Source organism: Macrobrachium nipponense, chromosome 35 (genome assembly GCF_015104395.2).
Source record: "Macrobrachium nipponense isolate FS-2020 chromosome 35, ASM1510439v2, whole genome shotgun sequence".
NCBI lineage: Eukaryota > Metazoa > Arthropoda > Malacostraca > Decapoda > Palaemonidae > Macrobrachium > Macrobrachium nipponense.
The window spans coordinates 40,432,648-40,455,147 of record NC_061096.1 but is presented as its reverse complement, the minus strand read 5'-3'; the positions used below and the strand labels follow the sequence as shown (position 1 = coordinate 40,455,147).

The 22,500-nt window shown below is 37.8% G+C and overlaps 1 protein-coding gene across 2 annotated transcripts in view; it reads left to right on the top strand.

Moving 5' to 3' along the window:
- LOC135208668 (uncharacterized) overlaps positions 1 to 22,500 on the top strand; it is a 108,940-nt gene that overhangs the window by 37,684 nt on the left and 48,756 nt on the right. For both annotated transcript variants that reach the window (XR_010313197.1, XM_064241097.1), the window contains exon 3: positions 11,681 to 11,895. Coding sequence is in view for 1 of the 2 variants with exons in the window: in XM_064241097.1 (XP_064097167.1) it covers positions 11,681 to 11,895 (215 nt within the window). In the remaining variant the exon portion in view is untranslated. The remainder of the gene's footprint in view (positions 1 to 11,680; positions 11,896 to 22,500) is intronic.

Genomic DNA, 22,500 nt, shown 5'->3' with positions numbered 1-22,500 from the left:
GAATGTGCGAGCGTGCGCTCTCTTCGTACATATTAGCTTAAGGGTTACTCATTTGATATATGAGCTTAAGGATTGTATTTGTATAATGTCCGTGACCCAGATCCCTTAAAGATTAATGTCGTCTGAGGGTTCAATTAAACCTGGAAAGTTGCCCTTAAAACAAATGAAAATGACCTTTTCCGTATTGACATTTCTCTGAGTAGTTTACATGTTTGGTAACAGCGTTGGTGGTAATATCATAAATCGTAATTGATAAGATATATTTCACTATGTTTATTTTATTGCAACAAATGTGCACAGACCTTCCATAAATACAGAATACAACCATACACACTCGTTTATGGAATTGAAACTGAAATATAAAATTTAGGCCAAAATAATGTTGAAACCACTGTTAGGCAAAGGGTAGAAGGCAAGATGGAAGAAAGACAATAGGAACGGAGGTATAGTAAAAGGAATGAAAGGGACGCTGCAAAGAACCTTAAGTAATGCCTCCAGGGGCACTTGTACATGAGAACCCTGTCTGTTACTTTCTTTTAGTGACTGTTCTTAGAGAGACCATTCTGTCTGTGTTTACCTCTAGAAGGAAGGAAAGAGGGAATGAATGCGTTGTGAATTGGAAAATCATCGTTTTGCATAAAGGTTTGCAGTATTTCCTTACCTTTTCAGTGACCTGCATATCTTTTAAGAAGAATTTTTCTCTAGAATGCCTTTTTTTAGTTTATTTTCATATATATATATATATATATATGGTAGTAATATATATTTATATAATATCTATATATATATATACGTATATATATATATTATATTATATATTATATATATATTTTTTTTTCTCTCTCTTCTTTTTTTTCTATCTTTTTTGCATAAAAACACTAAATCCTCAAATCTCAAAAGTTTGTCATCTTTGTCTATCAGTATATAAAGAAATACAACGGTATGTTAAAATTTAAACTGATTGGTATCAGAACAAAGGACTGCATATTTTGTACATACCAACAAAACGCACCCTACTACCATAAATAAAAACAACAAACAACAAAAGTCCCGTCAGATCATCTTGGGCACCGGCAACAGGGGGCAGCAGTTATCATAATTTCAAATGATCATCGCTTATCAGATCACGCTGCTGAATGAGTTCAGAAGTGATCGGAGTGAATCGCGTGTTGATGCGTTGATACTGGAGGCTGTATCGACCGCTCCGTAGAACAGAGTTTCTCTCTCTCTCTCTCTCTCTCTCTCGGGAGACCAAAGGTAGGTCGCATCAGTTCCGGGTAAAGTTAATGACCCCTTACCTGTCCTTTCCGTTGAGGAGGTCAATTAAAGGACAAAAAGATCATTCTCTCTCTCTCTCTCTCTCTCTCTCTCTCTCTCTCTCTCTCTCTCTCTCTCTCTCTCTCTCTCTCTCGTGTGGATTTGTCTCTCTCTTAGATTCTCAATTTCCTCGCACCTTTGGATGCTCACTTCACATCAAGCCTGCAATCTGAGTGAGGAATAAAGGAAGAAGTTTCTTGTACCGGTGGAAGAAACCATTGATATTATGGTTTCTTCCATCGGTACATTGATATTATTGTTAGCCGTATTTTTACTGAACCAGATGCCACTTTTGATCATTTTAACCTTACGGATTTTAGAAAATTGCTCGAGCTCGCTGTGCAAGACACAGCCTTTGTTTTTAATGGCAAAGCCTACATTCAGGTTGATGGTATGGCGATGGGATCCCCTTTGGGTCCCACCTTTGCAAACATTTTTATGTGCTCCCTGGAGGAACGCATGCTGGACAACTGTCCTTTGGCCTACCATCCATTATTTTATAATAGGTATGTGGATGATACCTTCTTACTGTTCAGAGATAAAGATCAGGCTGACAAATTTCTTGATTATGCCAATGAAATACATCCTAACATTAATTTCACAATTGAATATGAAAAGGAAAATAAACTGCCATTTTTGGATGTAACCGTTTTTAGATATGATGATCATTTTAACTCCACGATTTTTAGAAAGGAAACGTTTACCGGCCTGGGATCGAATTTTAAAGCAACTTTTTATAATTTTAAACTAAACTCCACGTCTACCCTCTTTCATAGGGCTTTTAACATAACGTCTAACTGGAATCATTTTCACAATGAAATAACCTATCTCCACCAATATTTCGCTGACAATTGCTTTCCATCGAAACTTTTTTATAAACACCTGTACAAATTCTTGAACAATATCTTCCATCCTAAAATTAAAATGCCAACAGTGCCAAAATTACGATTGTTTGCAAGTGTCCCATTTATTCATAACAAAAATTTCTACCATGAATTGAAACTGTCAATAGAAAGTTTTTTTCCTGCAATTGAAATCTAGGGAAGTACGTCGGCTCCACACGGAGGTTACTCAAAGTGAGATTAGACTCTCATCGAGGCGATAGTTATAGAACAGGTGTCAAAGTAACTAATCCTGAGTTTTCATGTATACGCGAGCATACAAAGAAATGTAAACATGACTTGAATTACAAAGATTTTAGAATTATAGGCCAATCCCCTAACGAACAGCATTTAGCTATTTTAGAATCACTTTTCATTAAACAACTCGTTCCGCAGTTAAACACCCAGTCGTCCTCAACACCTCTGTATCTCTCGTGAGTTCAAGTCGAAGCTGACCCGGCCCGAATTGTCACTCGGTCTGTGCTTTCAGCACCTTATGGTATTGACTCCTCCCTATTCTTGTACTTGCTTTTTATATTTGTAAACTTTTTAAACTTTTAGTATGTATTCCGAGTTTATGATTTTAACTTTTGTTTTATCTTTTTTTTAGCTTGATAATGGGACTTTTATGTCTTGAAACGTCGCGACAATAAAAGTACATATAATGGGAATATATATATATATATATATATATATATATATATATATATATATATATATTATATCTATCTATCTATCTATCTATATATATATATATATATATATATATATATATATATAAAACATTACATTTCAATAAGCTTGAAATTCAAGCCTTGAATTGTAAATGGGGAATGAATGATGATATTTATTGCCAGGATTTGAACCCGCACACGCAGGAGAGAGTTGTTACCAGTTAGCCGAGTCCTTGTTTTCTGTTGAACACGGCCAGCGAATTGCGCATATATATAGTATATATATATATATATATAATATATATATATATATATATATATATATATATAATATGTACTCTGGTTTAAAGCTGAGGACTAGATTTCGGTGGACTAACTTCCACCCTTAGCAAGTAGTGAACGACAGAAGGGGTCACATTTGTAACTATACAGTGGGAGATAGTATGCCCTCAGGTGACCCCAGGCATCACCTAAGGGCATATCACCCACTATATATTTCGCAAATGTAACTCCTGTCATTAACTACTTGATAAGGGTGGAAGTTAGTCCAACGAAATGTAGTCCTTATCTTTAAACCAGAGTGTATATATATATATATATATATCTATATATATATATATATATATATATATATATATATATATATATACATACATAGTACATATATTGCAGCCATCATCAAAAGGCCCAGACACCATCATTAAATCAAGATGGCATCTTACAAAAGACATGAGCAGTCTATCACCCACTTCACCACCTTCACCAAATTATTTATTCGTCTCCATTCTAAGACAAGATAGAAATTCAAATCAGTTCAATTTGGATGATAATCAGGAGATAAAATCAGAGAGGAAAAATAGGAGAGAGAGAGAGAGAGAGAGAGAGAGAGAGAGAGAGAGAGAGATTCGGCACCGGACACCATCAGGTGACCTTTATTTGTGTTCTGCTATCCTTTTAGAGTGCTTCCGGCATTCCTTTTCTCTCTCTCTCTCTCTCTCCCTCCTCCCTTCTCTCTCTCTCTCTCTCTCTCAAATCCTCTCTCTCATATTTATGCGTTTCTTGTTTTCTCCTTTTTCTTTTACGACGGTTGATTCTCCTCTCTCTCTCTCTCTCTCTCTCTCTCTCTCTCTCTCTCATTTATGCTCGTTTCTTGTTTCTCCTTTTTCTTTTACACGTTTGCTGACGCTTGTATTCTCTCTCTCTCTCTCTCTCTCTCTCTCTCTCTCTCTCTCTCCATTGTCTTTTGCTTATTTTTCCTTTCTACTTTATCTTTTATAACGTATGTTGAATTCTCTCTCTCTCTCTCTCTCTCTCTCTCTCACACATTGTGCTTATTTTTTTTCCTTTCTACTTTCTTTTATAAGTATGTTCTCTCTCTTCTCTCTCTCTCTCTCTCTCTCTCTCTCTCTCTTGTCTTTTGCTCTTTTTTTCACATATCTTTTTTACGTTTATGGACGCTTACGATTCCTTACTCCACCCCCCCCCCCTCTCTCTCTCTCTCTCTCTCTCTCTCTCCTCCTTTATCTCTCTCTCTTCTCTCTCTCTTGTCATTTTCTCGCTTTTTTCTTTCTGCTTTCTCTTGTATACGCTTATTGACGCCCACGTTTCTTTCTACCTCTCTTCCTTCCTTTATATCCTCTCATCTTTCGCAGCTATCACTCATTTACGCAGTAATAACATCGCTTCTCGATCATTTCACCGATAACTCTGAAAAAAGCTACCGATTGCATCTAAACGCAATACTGAAAAATAAATCGAGAGGAAAATCCTTCATTTGTTTTCACCTTTTGATGTCGCTGACTGCAGGAACCCGGATGTTTTCAGGCTCCCCATTTACATACCTTATTCGAATTCAAAGTCGTATTAAGTGCTGTTTGGGAGGATTCAATTTGAAGGTCTGTTGATAGTTATTTTGAGATTCGGTTTAACACACACACAAGCATGCATTATTGGTTAGATAGTAAGCTGTTCCCTTAAAACCGGAAGCGCCTCAGTGGCGTGATCGGTATGGTCTTGGCCTACCACCTCGGTGGACGCGAGTTCGATTCTCGTGCATTCCACTGAGGGGTTAGAGATGTGTATTTCTGATGATAGAAGTTCACTCTCGACGTGGTTCGGAAGTCACGTAAAGCCGTTGGTCCCGTTGCTGAATAGCTACTGGTTCCATGCAACGTGAAAACACCATACAAAAAAACGAACTAACAACCCCTTAAAAACGGGTAGCTTTGGAGTATAAGAAGACATACATTTACGTTCTTACATTAACTGCTTAATCGAGGATGAACACTGTGTGCAAAAAATGTCACTAGTTTAATTGCTTCATAACCTAGAAGGGAAGCTCGCTGCCATTAATCCATCGAGCCCCCTAGACATATTGTGCCATTCACCTTTATTTTCACGCATTTCCGCTACTTGGGGCACGTGGCTCGTGTGTTATGGATAACTGCACAACCCTTTTCCCAGAATTTATTTATTGTATTTCTACATTCCTCTTTTCTCCTAACTTTAGAATTATACACTGTTTTCAACAACTTTGCCTTCTTCATTTTGCTCACATGTGCAAACCGTTTCTGAAAACTTTCTTCCTTGTTTTCTCAAGGGAAGCCTTTTTACCACTGGTTTTTCTGTACGTTTACATTTCCTACCTTGCAAATTTTTTTTCACCTCTTATAGTGCCTAAATAAATCACACTAACAAACACAAATGTGTAATTGTTTGTTAACCTAATCGGCGCCACAGCGGTGTAATGTCCAATGCTGAATAACCTTGAGCTAAAATAGGTATCACTGAGTGTTTATAGGTGTCGGAATAAAGGAACTCATAAACTTGAAGGTGAATATAAGGTAGGAGAAAATTATGACTTCGTAAAACACCTCAGCAAATAGGAGGAGTATAAACAGCTCAGTTCCTCAACATGTCCATAACATTTTCAAGCTGTAAAAAAGAATGGCACAAAATCGATTAATTTTGATATCTAATATTCCACAACAAGACTTTATTTATCTGTTTTTTTATTTTTTTATTTATTTTTTTTCAAGATTTGAAACGATACGATTCTGCCCAAAACGACAACATTTTTTACCCGTGAGACTTTTGCCCTGCCACCTTCTGCTGCCATTTCTGAGATCTAAACACGTAAAAGTGTTGTGTGTGGATGTTCTTAGTCTCCCCTTTTAGGAGATTTCCACCCGAATGTCAGTTACAAGACTCCGAAAGTGAGGTTTTTCTGAAAGCGAAAGACGATTGAAGCACCAAAAAGAGAGAAACTTTAAAGACTGAGGGAAAATTAGCGGTATTAACGAGTTTTTACTTGTGGGTTTTAAACTTTTGTATTTTATCAGTAGGGAAATATGCGTGTTCACTTAATCACATATCTACTAAAGACTTACGCAATAGCGGACGAATAGCGGTTGCATTTTATCATGCATTTCACATTTCTCTCTCTCTCTCTCTCTCTCTCTCTCTCTCTCTCTCTCTCACACACACACACACACACCCGCACACACACACATAGTCAGTCCAGTCATAACTAGCAGCTAATCCACTACAGACACTGATGTGTCAATCATCAAGCGGAATCTCTCTCTCTCTCTCTCTCTCTCTCTCTCTCTCTCTCTCTCTCTCTCTCTCCGCCCTTCCCCAACCCGTCCTTGCTTTGCAACTCGACCCTGCACCTTCACCAGTCATTCTCTTTTTCCATAGAAAAAACGAGAGTACCTCCGACCTCGTTTCGGAGGTCAACTTGAAATCTGATGATGACGTGCCTGGCGGAATCGATACCTGGAAAATAACCCCATTATCAGACGTGAGGGTATTTTGCTCAGCGAGACGCCTTGCAGTCACCTTCGTCTTTTATCGGAGAGAGGCATCGTCGAGAAAGAACAGAATGCGGCATTCCTAACGCCGACTTTTCAGTACCTGTGACATTTCGTGCGATAGCTGAAAGCATATTTAGTATTCCAAAAATTGTGGCTATAAATGTTATTAATATTGTTTTTTTTTTTTTTTTTTTTTTTTTTTTGCTGGATTGATTGGAATATCGGTACACATATGTTATTGCTGGGTCATCTCAGGTCAATATTCAGTTGCTTTTACCTTGTAAGTGACCATATAAACCAATGTTCTTTAAGCTTGGGATGAGCTCTTAGCTTTTGTATCATGGTCTTACACAACCCGGGGTTGGATTCCATTAACTTCAGGATGTATCGTTTCACATTTCACGAGTTCACTTATTCGTACGCTTATATTTTTTTTATGAGACTTATCGTTTATTTTCATATCTGCCCTTTCTAGTATAAGTATTTCCTTTGTCATTAAGGAAATAACAATAGGGAAGATAAGCAGACACATTCATTCATCTTGTGAATGCAGTTCCGCGTACATATACGTACACACGTAACTTATCCATAAATTACTTATATATTATATTTAATATTATATATATATATACTATATTATATTAAAAATTAAATTTTTAATATTCTTCATATATATCATGCAATATGTGTATTATATATATTTCTTATTATAATATATAATATATATATGTAGTATTACTATATAATGTCTATTGTATATGTATGTGTATGTATGCGTGCATGTATATATAAATTATGTGTGTACGTATATGTACGCGGAACTGCATTCACAAGATGCATGAATGTTGTCTGCTTATCTTCCCTATTGTTATTTCCTTAATAACAAATCAAATACTCATACGGGACGCTACGATAAATCATAAACCTGAACAGCAAGCTTTTGCGGAATCAGACTGGATAAAGTTCATAAAAAAATATAAGCGTACAAATAAGTGAATTAATGAAATGAGACTCGGTGCATCCTGAAATTAATGAACTCTAACCCCGGGCTGTGTGTAAGACCATGATGCAAAAGCTAAGAGGCATCCCAAGGTTAGAAAACATTGGTTACATGGTCACTTCCAAGGTAAAAGCAACTGAATAGTGTAGCTTGAGATGACAATCATATCTGTTCTGATTTACAACGATTTAGGTCAACCCTGTCGCCAGGCAGCGACTCATTCCCATGCAATTATTGAGAAGTCTTTTCAAGTTATCAATTAGCGAGCGAAATACTACGACTGGTGAGACCACCCCGCCCCCCACCACCCCCTTAGGAAGGTAAAGATGAAGTCAGTTGCCAACGGGTCACGTGACTTTTATTGAGAGTTACCGTCGACCTACTTCTGCCAGAGATAAGGTTATTTCTGAAGGGGATGTGGGAAGTTTTTTTTTCCCACAGGTTTTTCTGACTTGATCCAATGATATTTTTTTCAGTTTTTTCTCTATCTTGACAGTTTGTGAGGAGTTTTCTTAACATGGTTTTTTTTTTCTACAGGTTTTTCTGACCTGAAACTGATTTCTTTCTGCAAATGTGGAAGAAGTTGTACCATTACATCAGTTGCCTCTGTACTTGATCATTAACTAACTCCATAACTTTTGTGTGTATAAGCAACAAAAAAACTCCCAAGAAACAATACATAAAGTTGTTCAGTTATGAGGATTGTTCATGAAACTTGAAAAGTCTTGCTTATCTAGATAAAATCTGCTCCTATTTCATTCGCTAAAAGGGATCAAGGGTTTTTTTTTATTTTTATTCTTCTTCACCTCGCGGCAGTGCCTTGAACTGGTAAAAGTTTATAAAGGTTGAATATCCTTTTTCACTGGTTACACATAATACCAGACACACACACACACACACACACACATATATATATAACATATATTTATATATATATATATATATATTATTATATCTATATATATATATATATTATATATATACATATATATATATATAACATATATTCTATTATATATATATATATATATATATATATATTTATATAATGTATGTGTTTGTCTGCACGTATAGATGAATAGTATAAAGTTTCTGTAAATATCAGAAACGATTTGCAATTCATTATATTTCGCTATATATCTCTTCTCTCTCTCTCTCTCTCTCTCTCTCTCTCTCTCTATATATATATATATATATATATATATATATATATATATATATATATATATATGTGTTTGTTTGCTCGTATGGATGAATAGTATAAAGTTTCTGTAAATATACAGAAATATTTGCAATTCATATATTTCGCTTTTATCTATCTTTCCCTCCGTGTAAGATTCATAGTTACTGTGAGGAGCCAAGGATGCTATGGAAATTAATACAATGCTGCGTATGAGTCTCGTTGAATGACGAGACGAAGCTATCGACATCAGATGACAACTTTACGTGACCAATTACACCAGAAAATTTACAATCAGATACAGGACACTTCTTGATGTTTCAGAATTATCATACTGCAAATGCGAACTAGGGCACCCCATGCTACCATAGGTGAAATACGATTTTCTTGTCTTATATCCGGGGAAATATAGAAAGTGTAATCTAGGTTATAAACATGATTTGATGGTGGATCAAGACGCATCTGGTGGAATGAATCGTACCTCGCCTAAGGTCCGATAAGGCCTCCATAGCCAAGATAAACTTGGTTACATAATCTCTGTATCATCGACTTATGCTGGCATCTGACGCGTGGTACTCTCGTTTGAACTCTGATAATACCCAGTAAATCAATGGACTTCTCAGTATTGGCATTGTTGTCATTTTTCATTGTTAATGGACGGAAGTGACATCGAATTCAATTGATAAAAATTAAATGATTATTGGAACATAGCCGTGTCCGATCCCGTTTACATAGGGTGTCAACATTAATGGATTTTAGTTCAGACGATATTGGAAATTTAATGATGTAAGGTTGGTCATTTCCAAGATATTACACGCACACACACACACACACCACACACACACATATATATATATATATATATATTATACATATATATATATATATATATATATATATATGATATATATATATATATACTATATATATTATATATATATATATATATATATATGTATACTATATATATATATATATAATATATATCATATATATACTACACATATACATATAATATATATATATATATATAATATATATATATATATATATATATATATATATATTATAGTTATGACCCTTGTTGGGCCGGGGTGCAAGTTCTTTTGCACAAGAATAGAGAGGACAGTGATCTTACCAAGTATCCAGATAAATTCAGTCAGCGGAGACAAAAACACACAGGAAAACTCAACAATATTTATTAACAATCAAAGTAAAAGAATATAAAGTCAGCCTTGTGACTATACCGGACACAACTTAGTCCTTACTACTCCGTAGGAGTTCCTAATCACTAATACTAAACCCTAGACAGAAAATATTGAGAGATAAACTATAATAAATTAGTAAAATGGGCCAACACCAACATAAATATAAACCAATACCTATAACTAAACAGAGAGGAAAGAAGTAAGAGACCAACAGGGGGAAAACTTAATTCTCCTACCTACAAATATAAACTAAATCTTAAATATAAAAAACATCAAGCATCACTTGTGACAAGATATACACAAAGACTGACATATATATATAAATATGAAGCGGCATTAAGAAATGCCAACAATCTCGAACGACTCACTATACGAGAGTAAATAAGAAAAAGAATACTCGGGAAGAGCTCCTCACACTGAATAAGGGATGAATGGATGTGATAAGGGGTGCCCAAACGATTCAGGCTAAACAGTTGCCTTGCTGTAGGGCGAAATACAGAGGGAGCCGTGATCTCTTACATCCACTGAATGCCACGTATCAGGCCGATACTCCGCTATCTGAAGGGCGTGCAGCTACACAGGTCACCAAATACCATGGGGAAGGAGTCTGCCGTGCTCCCGACCAAAAACACAAGGAAATTCCCTACCTGGTAGCAAACCGCCCTAACTTGCACCTTCACGGGCCTCAATGCCCCCACCGCTGCAGCTCAGAAGGACGTCGTAGGCAAACACAAGTGATGTCCCTCCCACGTCCACTCTGTCGGGATCCAGCGCCGATATCAGAGCCCGCAGGAAAGTACACACAGTAAGGGGGAAAGTCACCGCAGATGGCAGAAATGCCCCTGCGCCTTCAATACTGACGACGACGAATCCTTCGAAGGGCGATTAAGAAAAAATATGCCAGCTGCACAACCATGCGGGGAGAATAGCGAGCCCGAACTGTTGTCGGGAAAAAGTCGTGCCCCTCCAATATCCTCACTGGTGTCCTTTTCACCAACCACCCGAAAGATAAACAAAACAAAAAAAACTAGCATTAATAAGATGCTCACAAACATTTAACAAGCGGGGAGGAGGTTTAACAAGCAGTTCGCTTGACGCTCAGCCGAGACCTAAGTAAAGCTTAAAACTAAAACCTTAAAAAACTAATTTCCTTACGCTAATTTTATATACAACAAAAATAAATAACAAAAAGCAGTAACAAGGCTGAGAAAATAATAAAGCAAAAGCAATGCCAATTACGTTAATCCATGATAATATATATATATATATATGTATATATATATATGTATATATATATATATATATATATATATATATATATATATATATATATAGAGAGAGAGAGAGAGAGAGAGAGAGAGAGAGAGAGAGAGAGAGAGAGAGAGATGCAATAAAATAAGAACATATTTGAGTTTATATTAAGATATTAAAACATAGATTATGTCCTTTCAGCATTTCCCCTGTTATTATTATTATTATTATTATTATTATTATTGTTATTATTATTATTATTATTATTATTATTATTGTGTTATATCATTGTAGTATTTTAATAATCAGTGATAAATAACAAATTTGTTTGTCTCCTCCTTTCCCAAAAAGGATTCGTCGGAGGGCAGCTGCGATCTCCCTCGAGAAGCTGTGTCAGCCTCCTGAGCGCGACGCCGCAGGACACGGCTCCCAAGAGGCAACGTGTCCCCTTCAGCACCGTCGTGTTCACTGAGAGGAAGCCCTCCACTGGAGACGCCCTCATACAGAGCCTGGGCCTGAGCGCCGACGGCGCGGACACCATCCAGGACATAGCGTCGAAGAACCAGGTATGTGGTCTCCAGAGTTAGACCTGTGTCCGTCGGAGGAAGGTGGATTAGTTAAATCCTCCGAGGGGATGTCAGCGTCTTTCCTGCTGTTTGCTGTTTTATTTTTTTTATTTTTATCTATTTTCTTTATATTTTATTTCTGTTCCTGGCGTTTCGAGTAAGCCCTGTGTCCGTCGGAGGAAGGTTAAGTTAAATCCTCAGAAGGGATGTCAGTGTCCTTTCTTTTGTTGTTGTTTGTTCTTTAGTTTATTTGCTTTTATCTTTTTTTCTATATTTTCTTTTATCTTTATTCCCGGCCTCCTGAGTTTGATCTGCGTCATTCGGAGGATGATAGATTAGTCAGCTCCTTTCAAGTGAACTTTAGTGTCCTTCTTTTGTTATTGCTTATTAACTTCATTTATTAATTTATATTTTTTCCTGGAAGGTCTATTGTGAAAGTTTTGAAAATCATCATAATTCCTCGTTTCTTGACGTTTGTTACTCGCATGGGGGTTCGGCCTTGCTTGGAAAGAGAGAGAGAGAGAGAGAGAGAGAGAGAGAGAGAGAGAGAGAGAGAATGGGGGGAGCAAGGCGCTACTTCCCACTTCATCTAACATACTATAGTAGATTCACAACAACCGTGCATTTGACGTCTAGGCCAGTCCGTTACGACGCTCTTGATTGGCTGTTGATAAGCTAATCACAGGGCTGGAAACTCAGTCTCTCTCGAGAGTTCACATAGGCAGGATGTATGTTCCACCTCTCCTGAAAGACGTATCCCTCAGGAGAGATGGAACATGCATCCTGCCCATGCGAACTCTCGAGAGAGACTGAGAGTTTCTGGCCCTGTAATTAGCTTATCAACAGCCAATCAGGAGCGTCGTAAGGGACTGGCCTATACATCAAATGCACGGCTGATGTGAATCTACAATAGCAACACTTTCATCCATGTTATTTTACTGTACCAGGGGGAAAACTGATTGTCCTACTGACCACTAAGCACCAGCACACTTCCATTTGGTACCGCGACCTATCCTGTCACTGTATTTCCCAAAGTGAATATTTTGCTTCTTTCGATTATTATTTAATTTTTTTGTATGTTACACTAGCACCATTTATTTTTTGTAGGTTCTTGAGTTTTTTGCAGATTATATGATGCTATTCCAATCTATTTTTTTTTTATATCGACAATCCTTTCTGAATTCCCGTTGTTCGGAATTGTTAGAGGGAGCTATCTTACTGGATTTTCATAATTGCTTCTAAGCACATGAACGTTGTCTTATTATTGATTTTACGAGTCACTCAAACATTAGTGTTTTACTTTATCAATGTCAGTATTGACATACTACAGCCATTTTAGTCTGTATATGTAGTTTAGAATAAAGAAAAAACAAACTTCATGCACTCAAATAATATTGGCGTTTACTCTCGAAACACTAGTATATTTACTTAACTGTTTATTTGCCAGATGGCCAAGCTGTCAGGCTGTCAGTGGCTACTTGAAGAATATCACTTCTGACCATATCAAAGTCAACATTTGCCAACAGTGCTTCACTGTTTGTTAAAAGCTGCTTTTAAGAATGAAAGTCCGAAGTTGCCTGTTAGGGTTTAAATTGCATTAAAATAATTGCACCTTCATTTTCGGGCAAGTTCATACCAGGGATGGAGATTGATGTTTTGCTGAACAATGTATGATATTTATGCAGGAACAATATACAGAAAACTATTGACCTTTCTTGTTGATTTTTTTGAGATGGTCATTGTCAAGGAGATGCAGTGAACGTCCTAAGGAGGCTAATATAGACAAGAAAGTAACTTGTGAAGATTACGAGAATAGAATGATCTCTTTATTGATTGATGGGACGTGAAAGGGTTTGAAGACTTAGATGGAAAGAATGAAAAACTTATACGCGTGAAATCCGGTTAAATATTGACTTGTGTCCGGCCCTTCGGAGATGTCAAGAGTCACGGTGCTTAATCTGGAAAAGATTACTGAGAGAGGGAGGGTTGATTTGAGTAAAGCAGGATTGTAATCCACAGTAATATCAGCTGAGGGAATGTTATGGGTTCAAGGTGTTCCATAATATGTAGAGCTCCAAAGATTTTAAACAATGTCAGTGGTGGTCTTCTAGTTAAAAGGTATATCATTACTTTGTTGCGCCATAGGCATCACCAGCAACAATATTAATAAATAGCAGCAATTTCACAACAGTTAACCTGAATGTTTTCCTTTCTCATCTCTTTATTACTCGAAGAGAGTGCTTCCAGTGGGTATTTCCTTGCTCAGCAATGTCTGTTTGAAATGCCCTCGTATAATGCCGAATTTGCCATTCAGTTCACCATATATTTAAAGAAAATCACTTGGTCTTAGTTCGCCATGTCTAGATGGGTAAGAAATAATGACAAGAGATAAGCCCACCCCTACCGCCACCCCAACTCCCCTCCTCCCTCCACCCCTAACAATTCGCAATAAAGCCAAAGACTCTTTCAAAGGACTCTGACCTTACGTAATGATGTCATCACTCCGCATTAAGACTATATTAATAGTTACGCCGAAGTCTTTACGAGCCGTATATACTACTACACATAGAACGGAATGTCAGAGGTTGTAGAATGAGAAGAATCAAGTATAATTCTTTGGAAATAAGGGAGATCTCTGATACCTGCCAGTCTCTCGGGCCAAAGGGAATGATACTACTACTACTACTACTACCACCACTCCAGGTGGGAAGAAGTGCTGTCCCGGGGGCAGTGTTGACATCCCGTTGCCATGGCAACCGATCCTGCATACCTCTTGCTTCTTCTGCTCAGGAGTCATCCGATGCCTTTCTCTCTCGCTCTGTCAGAACAGAAGGAAGTACTGTACCTGTAGTACTTCAAGTTAATGGCTGCTGCTTGTTGCTCCCCGAGTCCTTATCTCTATGTTAGCTGCTTTAAGTAAAAAAATTAATGGGATAACATTCTAAGGTGAGACAGTAACCTGGTTACTTATGTACATGTGATATATATATATAAATAAATTATACATATATATATATATATATATATATATATATATATATATATAGATATATATTATATATATATATGTGTGTGTGTGTGTGTGTGTGTGTGTGTGTGTGTGTGTATTGAACAAAGCGTATGTGCCCATACTGTAAGTAACCGTTAAGTGGAGAGAGAGAGAGAGAAAGAAAGAAGGGTGGACTGGGGAAAAGTACAATCCTCAATAATGCCCTCATTTTTCTCATAGATTACGGATATGATATGATATTCAGTGTGCATCTGAGTTTCGAATATATTTCGTTTGAAAATGTTATCGATGCTAAAATCTGTTTAGAATCATATAAAGACGCTTGAACTTTTGTTAAATGTATATTTCATATTTTCATTAATTAGCAAAGGCAGTTGAGCTGATTTCTAAAGTATCATCTGACAACAAAGTTCTTAACATTCTCTCTCTCTCTCTCTCTCTCTCTCTCTCTCTCTCTCTCTCTCTCTCTCTCCTTACATAATCTCCACAGAGCGAAACCAATATATCAAATGTAATCCAGTTACATAACGTCCTCGAAGATCACAGTGAATTATTACGCATCCGAGTGACTTGGTCAATTTTGTTAACTTGTCATTTTCAACAATTCTTTTTCCCTTTTCGCCTTCCAGTATGCTATCGCCTTTGAAATGCAGATCATAGTTGCTATAATTTAACCTTATATTATGTTGGAAAGTCTCTCAGATGTCTTCTGAATTTTTGTTTACATTACGTGGAGGCTTTTAGGAGTAGTCTTGTTAGCGACCTCAGTGAAATAGATTCTGGAGATCAGTGGCTGAAAACTCTAGTATTAAATAAGGGAGAAATGCCACGTTGTCATTATATCACAACAAAGACTGGTTTTATTGACATAAGGCGTTTGCTACCTCCGAATGCGATGCTTCTAATACAGACTCACTTTATTGGCATGAGGCGTTTACTGCCTCCAAATACGATGTTTTTAATAAAGATGCACTTCATCAGCGTGAGGCGTCTGCTGCCTCCTGCTATGATGCTTTTAATATTACCCTTGACATGAGGAGACTGGCAAGTCTACACATCTTGTATAAATGTACATCTTCTCTTTGATTTACGCTCGTGGACTTGGAAATGCCACTGGAAGGAGGTTCAACAGTGAATGATGAAGGGAACTCGAGTGAATAATCCATTCTCCAAGGTAGGGGGTGCCTATGGGGGTAGGGAGTGGAGTAGGGGTAGAATGAAAAATAATTCAAATGAAGTTTATCTTGAATAGCAAGATTGTAATATTAAAGGGATACAAAAACACAGAGGAGGAAGATAGACATTTAGTAAAACTTAAAATTACCACCTCGGTCTGGTTCCCGTCAGTTGCCGAACGGATTATTTACCGCCTTTTGTTTGTTTGCTCTTTGACTTTATTATATTTTCTGTCTTTTACTCATATTTTTTTACGTTAATTCCCAAGGGGCTGGATTTAAACACGGCGCTGGTTTTACAGAATCGGTGGGGTGCGGTTGTACTCTTCAGTTTTACCAGATTTGGCCTCTGAAATATGGAAAAGTTAAGTATATCTTAGTTTTATCAGACCATTGAGCTGATTAACAGCTATCCTAGGTCTGGCCCGAAGGATTAGATATTTTTACGTGACTAGGAACCAATTGGTTACCTAGCAACGGGACCTACAGCTTATTGTGGGATCCGAACCACATTATATCGATATATGAATTTCTATCACCAGTAATAAATTCCTCTCATTCCGCGTTGGCAGAGCCGACAATCGAACTTCGGACCACCGAATAGGTAGCCGAGGGCGAAAACCACTCGTTCAACGAGGAACTTCGGAAATCTGGAATTTTTAATTGATCTTTCATCTGGAAACATGAATCTCCCATCGAGTTTTTCTCCTTAGGGGTTAGTGCCGTAGCGTCCTTTCTGCCCATAGCTACAGCCCATTCCATTCCTATTACTGTACCTCCGTTGATATTCCCTTTCTCCCAAAATAGTACTTTCCACCCTCGCCTAACAGTTGTTTCATATTGCAAACTGCGAGGCCTTCCTCACGTTACACCTTTCAAACCTTTCTACTTTAAATTACCCTTTCAGCACTGAATGACCTCTTGGGTCTCCAGCGCTTAGCCGTTGGCCTAAATTTTATATTTCATTATTATAGGGACAATTGCTCCCTGAAAAGAGACAAATATCAGTAGAAATTATGATATATTGCTTAGTTAAGTCGCTTCCGTTTCTTTCGTAAACAAATTGAATCTCACGACAAAGACGTACCACCCGTCAGACGTTCGATCTTCGAAATAGATTGAACCAGCGTGGCCCTGGTTCAGTGTCGTTTCGCAGGGAACTACTTGGCTTGCAGCATCTAAATCCCGCTGTCTTTGTTTCTCTTTAGAATACAGATATCCTTATTTTTCACCAGAATGCCAAGCAGTTGGGTCCCTTGATTGTTTCCTTTCCAGCGCACTTCTCGATAGGTGGGTGTTGAAAAAAGTTGGCCTGCTACGATCCTTGAATATGTTTTTTTTTCTTTTTCTTGTTTTTAACAAGATTCTGGAACGTTAAATCTTGAAGGAAAAGTAGTAATTCTGTTGACTGTTTAGATATTAGTCACTTCAAGTAGAATAACAAATTATGCGTATACCACATACACACATTTTATAAGTATATATATGACATTCATTATGTTATATAAATAAATACATACATACAAATATATATATATATATATATATATATATATATATATATATGTCAACATGACTGTCATGGAGACATATCGTTATTTTTCGCATAATTTCAAAGGTAGATATTGTTATAGACGGTAAAATTGTCACAAGGATACGACATACAATTTCTCCAGGTTGATAGCATTTTTTCTAGGGGTGGTACCCTTAGAAAAAATGCTATCAATCTGGAGAAATTGTATGTCGTATTCTTGTGACAATTTTACCGCCTATAACAATATTTACCGTTAAAATTATGCGAAAAATAACGCTATGTCAACGTGACAGTCATAAGTACCAACGGTTAGGGATGTCTCCGTACTTCCAAGATTTGGAACTCTCTTCTCGCTTCCTGTATCCTTTCTCGCTAGATCAAACTTAAACTTTTTACTTCTTGCTTTGGCTACATTAGGATAAGAGATTGTCCGTTTCATTCGCCTTTAATTTAGGCAAATATACACGAGTCTCATTCATCTCCAAAGACTGGAACGAATTCCACTTAGACTTTAGCTATACGAAAATGCACTTGTTCCGAGCTCCTGCGTTGAAGCAAGCTTTTTTTTTTTTTCTTTTTTTTATTTTTTTTTTTTTTTTTTTTTTTTTTTTTTTTTTTTTTTTTTTTTTTTTTTTTTTTTTTTTTTTTTTTTGTTTTTTTCTTTTTTATTTTTTTTTTTTTTTTTTTTTTTTTTTTTTCCACCTGCTTACAGCAGTCAAATCCCGCTATCTTGTGACCTTTCAAGGGGCTGAGGCAGTCGCGTAAAAATTTTGCAATTTCCAAGTTAACGACAGGAAACGGGTAAGGAGCAGCAGGTGTTGCTGGGTTTAGTAGTAAGAAAGCAGAACGTAATAATAATAATAATAATAATAATAATAATAATAAGTAATAGTAATAATAAATAATAAAAGATACTTTACCATAATTTCCTCAGTCTACTCAGCTGTAAATGAGTTACCTATCCCTGAGGGGTAGGGGTAAGGGTCCAGCTATGGGTTAAATAGCAAAAACTCAGCAATGATGGAAAGAATGAAGGATTAAACGACAACGACGTAAATGGAACCTCTGGCAACAGAGGAGCTTCGTCCGGCAACCAGGTATTCAACCCATTGAAGGGGAAGACGGTCAGGTTACTTGGAGGTCGTCATCCAGCAACTGATCACCCACAACGACAATAATCAACAGCCTGAGATTGGAGCTACAGAGGCAAAAAAAAAGGAAGAAATGGACAAGAGAAGAAAAAAGGAAATAAATATGGAGATGCTACATCATAAGCAACCCGACGGAGAGAGGATATAGAAGAAGATTGGTCAACATCTGAATGAGAGGAATAACACCCCCCAAACAGAGCAGAGGCTGGCAGACCAGCAAGGAACGTAAAGAAAAAGAACTGGCTCTCCCCAACAGAAAGAGAAGACTGGAAAGGGAAATGTCACCACGACAACGAATTACACGAAGACGAACTGAGAGACGATGCCACAGAAGACGACAGGGAGGATGAGGTATCAAACAACGACACACGAAGAAACACCGACGAAGTAACAGAGAGGACGGAATGGGTAGAAAAGATTAGACAATGGATGGAGCCAGATACAGAGAGAACAAAAATCCCCTCCATGAAAGCTTACAAACACCAAGAAATTAAGGGAGAAAACAGTGAGGTCAATGAAATACTGGGCATAATACAGACCACCAGTATCACAGAAACAAATAACTTGACATATGCAGGAGCAAGATTAGTAGCAGAACTGATGGAATTCGAACACCAACACCACCAGCACAACCAACCCAACAGAAAGCAAAACAGCAACCTCCTTGGAAAAGGCGCCTGGAAAAGCAAATCATGGTGATGAGATCTGACTTGAGTAAACTGAAAGAGATGGCAGAAAAAAGGCTAAGAAGCAAGAAAACAAGGGAGGAACTCAACGAGAAATACAAAGTACAAGAGAGGGGATTAAACAACACAATAGAAGATGTAAAACAGATAGGCTTAAGGCCAAAGCACATAAGATCCAACGGTACATGAACAGGAATAAGGGATACCAACAGAACAAAGTATTCGGAACCAACCAGAAAAGACTATACAGCCAACTAAGAGGGGAAGACAACCACCCAGAAATTCCCGAAGCCGAACCAAGTAAGAAACTCTGGGAAAACATATGGAGCAATCCGGTATCACACAACAAACATGCAACATGGCTCCAGGAAGTCAAGGAAGAAGAAACAGAGAGAATAAAACAAAGATTCACAGACATCACGACAGGACACAGTCAGACACCAAACTAAAGAAAATGAAACCAAACTGAAAGCCCCAGGTCCCGATGAAGTCCCATGGATACTGGCTCAAAAACTTCAAGGCCCTACACCCACGAATAGCAGAACAACTCCAGCATTGTATCTCAAATCACCAAGCACACCCAAATGGATGACCACAGGAAGAACATCCTTAGTACAAAAAAGACAAGAGTAAGGGAATATAGCCGTAACTACAGGCCTATCACCTGCCTACCAATAATGTGGAAGTTACTAACAGGTATCATCAGTGAAAGGCTATACAACTACCTAGAGGAAACAAACACCATCCCCACCAACAGAAAAATGCTGCAGAAGGAAGTGTAGGGGCACAAAAGGACCAGCTCCTGATAGACAAAATGGTAATGAAGAACAGTAGGAGAAGGAAAACCAACCTAAGCATGACATGGATAGACTATAAGAAAGCCTTCGACATGATACCACACACATGGCTAATAGAATGCCTGAAAATATATGGGGCAGAGGAAAATACCATCAGCTTCCTCAAAAAATACAATGCGCAACTGGAATACAATACTTACAAGCTCTGGAATAAGACTAGCAGAGGTTAATATCAGGAGAGGGATCTTCCAAGGCGATCACTGTCCCCACTACTCTTCGTAGTAGCATGATTCCCATGACAAAAGTACTACAGAGATGGATGCCGGTACCAACTCAAGAAAAGAGGCAACAGAATCAACCATCTGATGTCATGGACGACATCAAGCTGTATGGTAAGAGCATCAAGGAAATAGATACCCTAATCCAGACTGTAAGGATTGTATCTGCGGACATCAGGATGGAGTTTGGAATAGAAAAAAATGCGCCTTAGTCAACATACAAAAAGGCCAAAGTAACGAGAACTGAAGGGATAAAGCTACCAGATGGGAGCAACATCAAACACATAGATGAGACAGGATAACAAATACCTGGGAATAATGGAAGGAGGAGATATAAAACACCAAGAGATGAAGGACACGATCAGGAAAGAATATATGCAGAGACTCAAGGCGATACTCAAGTCAAAACTCAACGCCGGAAATATGATAAAAGCCATAAACACATGGGCAGTGCCAGTAATCAGATACAGCGCAGGAATAGTGGAATGGACGAAGGCAGAACTTCGCAGCATAGATCAGAAAACCAGGAAACATATGACAATACACAAAGCACTACACCCAAGAGCAAATACGGACAGACTATACATAACACGAAAGGAAGGAGGGAGAGGACTACCTAAGTATAGAGGACTGCGTCAACATTGAGAACAGACACTGGGGCAATATCTGAAAACCAGTGAAGACGAGTGGCTAAAGAGTGCATGGGAAGAAGGACTAATAAAAGCAGACGAAGACCCAGAAATATCAAGAGACAGGAGAAAGACAGAAGAACAGAGGACTGGCACAACAAACCAATGCACGGACAATACATGAGACGACTAAAGAACTAGCCAGCGATGACAATTGGCAATGGCTACAGAGGGGAGAGCTAAAGAAGGAAAACTTGAGGAATGATAACAGCGGCACAAGATCAGGCCCTAAGAACCAGATATGTTCAAAGTACGATAGACGGAAATAACATCTCTCCCATATGTAGGAAGTGCAATACGAAAAGTGAAACCATAAACCACATAGCAAGTGAATGCCCGGCACTTGCACAGAACCAGTACAAAAAGAGGCATGATTCAGTAGCAAAAGCCCTCCACTGGAGCCTGTGCAAGAAACATCAGCTACCTTGCAGTAATAAGTGGTACGAGCACCAACCTGAAGGAGTGATAGAAAACGATCAGGCAAAGATCCTCTGGGACTATGGTATCAGAAAGGATAGGGTGATACGTGCAAACAGACCAGACGTGACGTTGATTGACAAAGTCAAGAAGAAAGTATCACTCATTGATGTCGCAATACCATGGGACACCAGAGTTGAAGAGAAAGAGAGGGAAAAATTGGATAAGTATCAAGATCTGAAAATAGAAATAAGAAGGATATGGGATATGCCAGTGGAAATCGTACCCATAATCATAGGAGCACTAGGCACGATCCCAAGATCCCTGAAAAGGAATCTAGAAAAAACTAGAGGCTGAAGTAGCTCCAGGACTCATGCAGAAGAGTGTGATCCTAGAAACGGCAACACATAGTAAGAAGAGTGATGGACTCCTAAGGCGGCAAGATGCAACCCGACCCCACACATATAAATACCACCCAGTCGAATTGGAGGACTGTGATAGAGCAAAAAAAAAAAAAAAAAAAAAAAAAAAAAAAAAAAAAAAAAAAAAAAAAAAAAAAAAAAAAAAAAAAAAAATAATAATAATAATAATAATAATAGTGTGGAGATTAGCATCCTATTAGTGATTGATAGCTGTCATAAAAATCAAATGAAACGTGAACATGAAACGCACACAAACTCGAGAGAGAGAGAGAGAGAGAGAGAGAGAGAGAGAGAGAGAGAGAGCAGAGAGAGAGACTTGGAAAGAGAAACATTTCATTAGTTTTCCTGAAACAAATACAATTCTCTCTCTCTCTCTCTCTCTCTCTCTCTCTCTCTCTCTCTCTCTCTCTCTCAACTTTGTGTAGCAATTTGTAACTGATATTCTT